The 10296-nt window shown below is 43.1% G+C and overlaps 1 protein-coding gene across 1 annotated transcript in view; it reads right to left on the minus strand.

Moving 5' to 3' along the window:
- The window catches only part of SARC_04439 (aminopeptidase N), a gene marked incomplete at its 5' end in the record, with an annotated part of 18333 nt that overhangs the window by 5859 nt on the left and 2178 nt on the right, over nt 1-10296 (minus strand). Inside the window, 13 exons of the mRNA XM_014301741.1 lie at nt 168-300; nt 714-798; nt 1808-1969; nt 2553-2665; nt 3053-3189; nt 3888-4036; nt 5351-5401; nt 5620-5813; nt 7450-7544; nt 7774-7834; nt 8302-8435; nt 8832-8923; nt 10013-10141. Coding sequence (XP_014157216.1) covers nt 168-300; nt 714-798; nt 1808-1969; nt 2553-2665; nt 3053-3189; nt 3888-4036; nt 5351-5401; nt 5620-5813; nt 7450-7544; nt 7774-7834; nt 8302-8435; nt 8832-8923; nt 10013-10141 — 1535 coding nt within the window. The remainder of the gene's footprint in view (nt 1-167; nt 301-713; nt 799-1807; nt 1970-2552; nt 2666-3052; nt 3190-3887; nt 4037-5350; nt 5402-5619; nt 5814-7449; nt 7545-7773; nt 7835-8301; nt 8436-8831; nt 8924-10012; nt 10142-10296) is intronic.

Consider the following 10296-nt stretch of genomic DNA (forward strand, 5'->3'; position numbering starts at 1 on the left):
TATATATATTAATATATATATATATATATATATGATACAAGATATTTTCGAAGGCTCATTTACTGGCCGCGCCCTAGGTGTATGGCACTGTGTGCCTATCGGTAGCCATTCAGTACCAAATGACCTCATTGGCGGTCTTTTCCCGGTGTAACCTATCATTGACATACCCATTAAGTAGCAAAGGGTCTAATAATGGGTCTTTAGGGGAGTCTGTGATGTCCTGAATGAGCAGCGGTCCTAGTTCTTCAATTGAGGGCAATGAGAGCATCTGCGCCACTGCTGCCGGGTCGAGTTTGGTCACTGTGTTCGGTCGGTTGATGGTGAAATTAGAACCAATTTCTATTCGGAATAAGTCTGTGCGCCTAATACACAATTTAGGGTAGTTGTACGGCTCAGGCACACCTCGGGATAGAGAACGAATCCATCCCCCTGCAATCGCATCAAAAGACGTACTATATGGTGCTGATTTCTATGTAAACGCGCATATACAAAATGATAGAAGCTTTTGCAAAATCGCCATACAATCGTACAAATTAACACACCAACAAATCCGCCCAAACAGTGCAGGTGAGTGTACGCGTAATACAAAAATCATACAACATTCACGTGTGAATGCTTCCGCACGAAGATGTTATGAAAGCGTAGGCGTAGGTAGTTGATAGGTAAGCGTAGGTGTAAGCAACCCGTCATAAGTACACAAGTGCTTGCAGTACCTGTCTTAGAATTATCTTCTCTTTCGAGAGCATTGCCGTGGGTTGTGGCCAGTGCTTCGTTGAAGGTGGTCGCGTGGTTCGACTCCTTTGAATTGAATGAACCAAAAACCGCAGCATTATCAAATGTATCATTCCGTATTTAACTCAGAACCAACGAAAGCGTGGTACATCAGTTGGCTTGGAATCAAATGCACCAAAAACCGCAGCATTATCAAATGTATCATTCAGCATATAACTCAGAACCAATGAAAGCATGGAAATTCAGTTGGCCTGGTATGCATGAGGTTAAGATCGATTTTTCCCATGTGGGGGAAGTAGTAGGTAAGCATGAGCGTCGATTGATAATTTAGTAATGTTGGCCTCCTGAGGAATCAGATGTATCGGGGTTTTAGGAACAATTATATATGAAAGGAAACCTGTCATGCGAAAACTGCTCTGGAGAATGCGAGAACGAATATCAGCGACCAATCAAAGGACACATAAGGTAATCCAAATTGAAGCGTGTGCAGATGAGAACTGCTCTTGGTGATTGGAGCGGGTTTATATGGATGTTGAATTGAGAAGCCGCTCGATGAGTTTCTTACATCAGTTACTGAGCTGTGCTTTTGTGCATTGATCAGAATCTGGTTGTCCGCCACATATGCAGAGCCCATTTGTCACCGCTGACTTAACACCAACCCTATGTATCGCATGTGTGCCTTATCTGACGAATGTGACTGTGCATTGTAAAGCCAACCAACGAAATGTACTTATTGTCGGACATAAGTAGGCTTGTCATTTCGTTGCCACTGGCTACCCCTGCACATGGATTACACATACGCATTTTACATTTCACCTGTCAGGTACACCGACAAAATGCGTACATACTTCGCCGAAAATTAGCAGAGGCTCATAGAACATGACCACTTGAAGAAGTCTCGTCAAATTGTTTATCAGTGCTGCGTATTGTGTAGACACTGCACTCGTGCATGGGGAACACAGCAAACACACACCTATCAGGTACACAGTAGCCTCGATATGAGCAACACACAAATGTCCATGCACGCTCGTAATCTAAATAGGATAGGTGTAAAACAGAACCCAGACCAACGTACCTGATAGTATGATGCACTAATCGCCAGCCGGGCAAGTTTCTGAGTGCTCTCGTACCGGTTAAACGGATTGGAGTCGTGTTTGGCGAGATGCTGTAGCTCTTCCGCTGTTTGATTGTAGTGCAATACAACTGGAGCACTAAAATCACGCAGCAGAGACACCGCCTGTTACGAGGGATTGTTTGTTTAGGGTTTGTTTGCTTTTGAGGTTTGTTTGTTTTTTGGAATCGTTTGTTTTCAGGGATTATTTGTTTTTAGGGATCGTTTGTTTTTAGGGATTGTTTGTCTCTAGGGATTGTTCGTTTTCAGGGATTATTTGTTTTTAGGGATTGTTTGTTTTTAGGGATTGTTTGTTTTTAGGGATTGTTTGTTTTTAGGGATTGTTTGTTTTGAGGAATTGTTTGTTTTTAGGGATTGTTTTCTTGAAGGATTGCTTGTTTTTAGGGATTGTTTGCTTTTCAGGATCGTTTGTTTTCAGGGATTGCTTGTTTTGAGGGATTGTTTGTTTTTAGGGATTGTTTGTTTTTAGAGATTCTGTGTATCTAGAGATTTTAGGAGATTTGAGTATGTGTAGATGAATAGCCTTGCAAATAAGTACTCAAAAATGAGTAGCATACGCAGTTTGCACAAAGTTCGTGAACATATATAGCACTCACGGGTATCAATAGCACTGATAGTTTCAATAGCCATAGCAAATAAATATTAGCGCACACGCTATTGATCACTCGCATCTATGTATGGCACTTACAGCTGGCTTCTGGGGAACATTGTTGATCAGAAATTCGCCAGAAAATGCTTTAAACGGCAGTACAGCGGTAGTAGTTCCCTGGTCTACGGTCGTTGTTATGGTCTGTCCGGAATCTGATAAAATATATCATCGGATAGAGTACAAGTCGACAATTAAAAGAGTGAAACTTAATACTTAAAGTAAGTGATGTTCGCACAGATGGATCAGATAATGAACGAGTAAAAGTGAACACGAGATGCCAGTGTCTCAGAACCAGCGTGCTTAGAGATAAACGTTGACACGTTTGTGCATTCGGACCAATTGAGGTCATCAGTAGCAGTGTGAAGACATTGTGTCAGGAAATTTACCAGCACAAATGACAGATACTTCTACATATAGTATGCCCTTCATAGTTGTGTTGCGATGGTTTTTACTTTGCTGGCAGACCAAGCCCAGTCACACGCCAGCACAGTTACACTAAATACACACAGAAACATATGTGCTCTACAACTACACCATACCCTCCTGATAGCTGTAGCTGGTAAGAGGCAGATCGTTGCCGTTGTCATCCAGTAATCCGGTTGATACCGGTATGAATTGCGGGCCCATATGTTCAACCGGGTGCGCTTCTGGTGGGGTGGGTAAAACCTGTTGCAAACTGCGTGAGTGGTGTCGTGGAGTACAAACAAGCGGTTTAAATATCCTGTGGCATATTCCCACTTAACAGCTGCTTTGAGTTCTAGGGTTAGGCTTAACAGCTGCTTGGGTTTTAGGGATAGGCTTAACAGCTGCTTGGTTTCTAATGTATATCTTGCATCATCCACGGCAGACTGATAATTCGTCTGACGCAAACCAACGTCGCGTGGTGCACTGGTGTGTTTGTTCGGGTGCGCGGCAATTGACACTTTGACACTTGACACGTCATGTTTAGAGATTGATGCTTAACCGAGTTGTGTGATTGGCTGTAGACTAACAGCCAGCAACAACACCACCTTCCGACACTCCGAACCATCGCAACTTGCGGTGGCCGTTTGTCATGAGGTGACGAAGGTCTGTAAAAATGAAGCGGGGCAGGTAATTGCTACCAGTCTCCTATTCCCACAAAATGGATAAACATCGCCTCATCAATGTTTCAGACTGCTTGGGGCCGCTTAAACACACTTACAATCAGTTGATCATGTTCTCACAGAAGTGTGTCTACCACTGCGCATGGCAACGGGTTGTACCCAAGACTATTCCAGGGCGACTGATACCAACCGACCTAGCCCAGATGTACTCGAATATTGTCTTAACCATATTTTTCAAAAGATGTGTACCACAGTGCAATGCATTGGACTATGACTCACAGCAACTGACCTGAGCCTGAGCTGCTGCGTGTCCTTTAGATATTCCGATGACGCCTTAAGCACTGGTGTTCCCGCCTGTGTGTACCACCGCTCAAAGCCATCGAGAGGCACAGACGACACCTCAGACATCACAGCGAAGAAGTCGTCTGTCGTGCACGCCTGGATGGAGCAAGTGCATATGAATAATACAAGAACATATATGGACAGGTATGCGTGTGTGTGTGTTAGTTGTAGTAATATAAGAACATATATGAACATATGTGGCAGGTATACGTGTGTGTGTGCAGTTGTATTGTGTAGTGTGTGTATTGTGCGTGTGCGTGAATATGTGTTCCGTCGCTTTGTGGTTTATTTTGTGCTACGTGTATGACGCATGGTATTTGTGATGTCCATAAGCTGAATCAGAGATTCTCAAACATCTCTGCCAAAACTTATTCTGTCAGATAGACCTATTGCCCGTTACTCCCGTGATATGTACCCCTATACGCGTATGTGAGCATACGTGTATGCTTTGAGTGATACGAATTGATAGCAGTAGTATGGAGTAGCTAGAACGAATCAATCTACCCATCACCAAGATTAACTCAGAGCAATTGATGAGTTATCAAGTGTAGGAAACTGAGTTTCAGAAATATAATTTCTGATGACCGATATGGTGGAGAGGCAATACTGAAAACAGTTGGCACTACTGCCAGACTTACAAGCCCCGAAGGCGCCATGACACATAACCACCATCAGACTACCAAGAATCGTTTAAGTACGTTTATACCTGATCCACCAGGGCTTATATAAACTCGTTTATACCCGATCCACCAGGGCTTATATAAACTAAATAACAAGGACTGGCAGCCTCAAAGATACCCTTAATACATAAACATTTGATACAATTCTACACTGAAATGTAACCCCTGATACATTAAAATGTGATACAATTCTGAACTAAGTAACCCCTGACACAATGGAGTTCAAGACAGTACTAAATTAAAACGGTGACAACGCACCAACATTCTAGTTTAGAAGTTGAGGAATCGGTATCATCTCAATGCTTCCTATGTAGAATCAGTGTGTACGTAGGCGAAGGTACAGTGTTTCACACAATCATTTGGTTGTGAGCATGCCAGCACAATAGAGTAGAGCACAAGCACCATAAATTATACAACCGCCTGTGAACGAGATAAGGCACAACGGCGGTAATGCCACCCCAATTTAGAAACGAGAAACCTAGAATGAGTGGACAAATGTCTACATTCAAGTATACCGCCTCCTTGAATTGAGTGCGAAAGACCTGGCCAACACCCACCTCTCAGAAAACAAACATGCGATACATAAACTTGTGGGCTGTGTACCATTACAACCACCACAAAGCCCTAGACCCTAAGCCCTAGTCACCACTTGTAGTACAAGCTTTATCAGAAACAAATGACAAAATGATACGAAGACGAGGGCACAGGGCACAGGGCGCAGAAATAGTACCTGACCGTCGTGCCGTTCGAAGTAAAGATCGATCGCTTTGCGGAACTTCTCCTGTGAAGTGATGTCAGATACTGGTAGTTAGAATGAACATTGCTTGGGACATACCAACATGACTTCTGATGAAACCATCGGATTCTTTGACATGCATCACACCGCAGGGAGATAGATCTTAAGCTTCACAGAGTCACTGAGGTCCATTGCGCGCAGCTTTAAACATAAAACTACACCCTTCATGTACGACAAAGCGTCCATCGTCACCGATTGCGTACCTTCCCTAAGAGTGTGTAGTACATCCTTATCACCTCCGCGCCTTTCTCATAAATGGTGGCTGTGTAGAAATTGTCGATTTTCTCATATGAAATCGGCCGAACAGGATGACTCATTCCCGATTTATCCTCCGCGAACTGGCGGCTGCGTAGGTTCCGAACATCGTTGATACGCGCCACGGGACGGGAGTGGAGATCTGTGGGCAGAAATCAGAACATGAGTACGTACACGCAAGTCTTGTACAAGAATGGCTTGGAAGTAGCTAGGCACTGGTGGACAATGTGTGTGGATTGTTGGAGTATGTATTAACTATCGAAAGCTTCTGAAGAGGTTTCTTCATTGGCGAATTGGTGGTTACGCAAACTCCGACCAGCGATGCTGCCGGCCTGAATACACGTCCATAACGAGAGCGCATCCAAGTCCTTGCTAGATTGTATTTAGTTGCCTTGAATGATGTGTAGATGTAGAAACTAGTTCGGTCGCCCTGAAAAGAATTGGCGACAACGCATATCCCAACACCCGTTGGTGTGAGTCACGAAGCGCGAGTGCAGATCCACGAATATTGTTAACGATATATAAACAGTGCACCCCCACGCCTGCGTTGAGTGTCGTTCAGGTGTTTTTGCAGAGCAGTGCATCGTTGTGTGAGTTGTGTGTCGTGGTTTGGTCTGATCCATGCCGTTGCTACCTCGCAAATTAGTTGCTTCGCTAAAGTGCAAAGTTGAAATCGCAGACCTCGAAAGGCGTGTGCAGACCTTCATGTGAAATGAATGGCATGACACCCTCAAACATTGTCTAAAAGTGCACTTTAAGTCGGTAATCTACGGCTGCATCGTAACCTGTCATACCCGAAATATGACTCGAAGACTCGCTTGAATATAAAATTTGGTGACTGCGCAGATGCTGAACATCGTTGATTTGAACCACAAATTGTGAGTGAGTGTCTCATCATTCAAGACATCTGGGCAGGTGTTACCCTTTTATTGGTGTCTCATGTCATGTTTTCACATCCAAACTTGTTTTTTCGTTCTAGTCAAGCGCACAGGTTCCAAAGAACGTTCATACAGGCTTTTGGGCGTATTCTAGGCTGAGTGTGATTTTATCTACAACAAAACATATCCGAGCACATACTACCGTTCTCGTGTGTGTGCAGATTAAGTCTTCGGATGCGCGTGCACTCAACATGCACTAAGTATGGAATTTATAGTCAGAAAAAGGGATGGTAGGCAGATGTAACATTGGTTCGAGTTCATTGATGGTGACTAAGACACGCGTTTCTTGTGACACTCCAGATGTTAGCTCACACATACATATCACTCGTGCGTGCAGGTATGGTTTTGATGCGTTTCAGTTTGGCGTGTGTTGTAGACGACTGAATTCTCTTGTAATGAATCCTTAGGCTCGTGCACGTAGAGATGAAAATGGGAGCTATCACCACTTTTCACGAATTCTAGAAATGTTCACGCAAGTACATGTCTCTTCATATATGCTCGTTCTCTGTCTCAACGTCATATGTGCAAGCACATACTCGATAACAAGCATATAAGCATACACATATAAATTTGCATACGTACATACATACAATACCACATTCACACAAATACGTGTACGTATAGTTGTAACTAGACAGTACTAGCAAATAATGCGATTATGAGCGACCGTACAACTATATAGTTTCGTTCGCAAGCATACAAACACAATATCAACCAGACAAAAACACGCACATGCTGCATCTTCATATAAGGTACATGGACCTGTACATGTACATGTATATAAACACATATACACACGGACAGATACAAAAACAACTGAAATCATGTGGAAGTACACACCCATAGTGAATTCTTGATCCCGAAATACTGTCAACCCTTCCTTTAAACTCAGCTGAAACCAATCACGGCACGTGATGCGATTGCCCGTCCAATTACTGCATGAAGTCCAATCCATGCCCATTGATCAATTCCAATAAAATGAGAATGAATGTTGTTGTTTTTATCTGGCTTTGTTCGTAGTAATATGAGCCTCAACCAAAACTACAGATGTGCTTCGAGCAACAAAACACAACGCTTGACTTGGGGGAAAAAAAGGAAGAAAGTAAAACCTCAGCAATTCAGGGGGGGGGAACAGTGATCGAATAGTCCCAGAATGTGACTTACTGGAAATACTCGTGGCCCACGACACTTTCGATTTGTTCGTACGACAGATCGGTTGCGGTGTCTGAGGAGTGTGAGAGTGGGGTTGGTAGCGTAAATACTATATTCGAGCATTGGACCAATCGATGCATGAAACCCAACAAGTTTGTGTGCGTTGTGCTACAAATATACGCAAGTGTTCCGGAGACGAATTGGGCCCAGATCAATAAAAGTGCGAGTTTTCCACTTCTGTATAACCTTATTGCAGAGAACTCTCACACACAATTGTCCGATCAGAGTCAGCAAGCGGCGTTATAGGTTTTCAAGTTTCGTCACTAGATTGTTCATGCGAACATTCGTTCAAAAAATAAATGTACCTATTCGGTCCAAATCAGTCTCGGACTATCTCTCGGATTTCAGTCCGCCTGAAATACATTTCAAATGTTATGCAATTTGCGCTACAATAATAACTTCCGGCAATAAGAAGAACAAGTACAATTGAACACGAAGCTATTTATATATTTGCGCATGTATCAGATTGTACTGCTTTACCTGGGGAAGCGAGCACTAGCCGGGAATTGAAGACATTGAGAGACTTATTCTCCATCGCACCCATATTGAAGTCATCCACGGCCACAATATTGAACAAATCGAGATCGTATTCCAAGCCAAACCGATCTTCGTCCCTGCAAAATTAGATGCAAGACGTTATGTTTGGGATAAGGAATCATATTCATCAATTATGTCCGGGAGATACATATGAAACATGGCACTTTAAGAATAAACAACAATCTTGTGCCAGATAGCAAACGGGATATCAATATTACATGATGCATTGGAGTCGTAGGAAGGCCATTGCGTATCAGAAGTGTGCATTTGATTGGATGAGAGAATTTTTCTTAAGTATGACTTATTGAGTGCGTCGCTCGCTAATCTGTTTCGCGGTTGTAGGCTGTACACTCAACGGATGTTATACATATGCAAACGTATGCTCATCACATATGGGTTTGCCGCATCATTTATTTCCGTGCAAATATAATCCCACAACCAAAACCCATCGAAAAGGAGGACACAATACTCACCATTTCATTGCGCGTTGGAGACTGTACATTGCATGGGCTGTGAGATGGGCGTTATGTGGGTCTGTCCAGATGACCAAATCAACATTTTTTCCCTAATCAAAATATGGAAATAAACTAAATACTTGAATAAACATGTTCATCTGTAAACGGTGACCAAATTTAAAAAAAAGGATTAGAATAAATGCCCGATCCTTCAATAATCTAATTTTCATGACCCTCTGACGCAAGTGGATCATAGAATTAATATTAGTCAAAGAGGGGCAAGAAAACTAAATTCTCTTCCCGTCATCCAGAAGGTCATGCCATGTACTTGTAAATTATGCCTTCCCAATAACTAGTAAATTCTTCGTAGTTCCCCTATCCTAATATTGCCCCAAATTCCGAAACGACCCTCTCTACACTTGTCAATGGACATTTGTTTTCGATGGCGAGAACCGCTGTGACATCAAAATCACGATTCGTTCGTTTAAATACCGATTGACGTACTGTGTATTTACAAATACTACAACTACCCACAGGCAAATAATGAAATCATCCTCATCGTTGTGCTCCTTTGCTCAGGGACAAATTGCAGTGTACCACATGCAACGATATAAAGTCGAGGCGCAGATGGGGTACAACCAAACAAGCCATAGTCAAAGCCAAATCCACAGCCACAGCCACAGCCACAGCCACAGCCACAGATACAGTCACAGCCATAGCCACAGACACAGATACAGACACAGTCACAGCCATAGCCACAGACACAGATACAGACACAGATACAGACACAGCCACGTTAAAGAACAAGGCAGAGCACACAAATCAAAACACCACAGAACAACCGCACAATACATCCCATTCTGCACTAGGTTACAATAGAACACCACATGACACACCACCACGCACACTATCACATTCTACACTAGATTACAATAGAACACCACATGACACACCACCACACACACTATCACATTCTACATTAGGTTACAATACATGGCACACCACCACACATACTATCACATTCTACACTAGGTTACAGTACAACACCACATGCCACACCACCACACGCACTATCGCTACTGAGCCGAGTACACGCTGGACGTAAGTAGTGACAGGTAAAGATTGAACACAAGCTAAGTTGATATATACATAATTCACTAATATATTCGGGTCCACCAAGTGTCACATCGCATACCTACCGATTGCGTGCAAAAAGTGTCCCTTGTAGCCGTGAGATTGCCTGCAACGAGAGCGAACAGGTAAGATGGCTTGGGCCAGGGATCGTGCCACGTCGCCGAATGCATCGAACTGTCCTTCGACGAAACCTTCTGCGATACATTAACGGATATGACGCCGTGTTTTCGTACTTTGTATGAATGCGGTGTCTGAGAGTATATATTTATATATATGTATATTTATACGTGTGTGTGTGTGTGTGTGTGTGTGTGTGTGTGTGTGTGTGTGTGTGTGTGTGTGTGTGTGT

This window comes from Sphaeroforma arctica (assembly GCF_001186125.1).
Source record: "Sphaeroforma arctica JP610 unplaced genomic scaffold supercont1.248, whole genome shotgun sequence".
Classification (NCBI taxonomy): domain Eukaryota; class Ichthyosporea; order Ichthyophonida; genus Sphaeroforma; species Sphaeroforma arctica.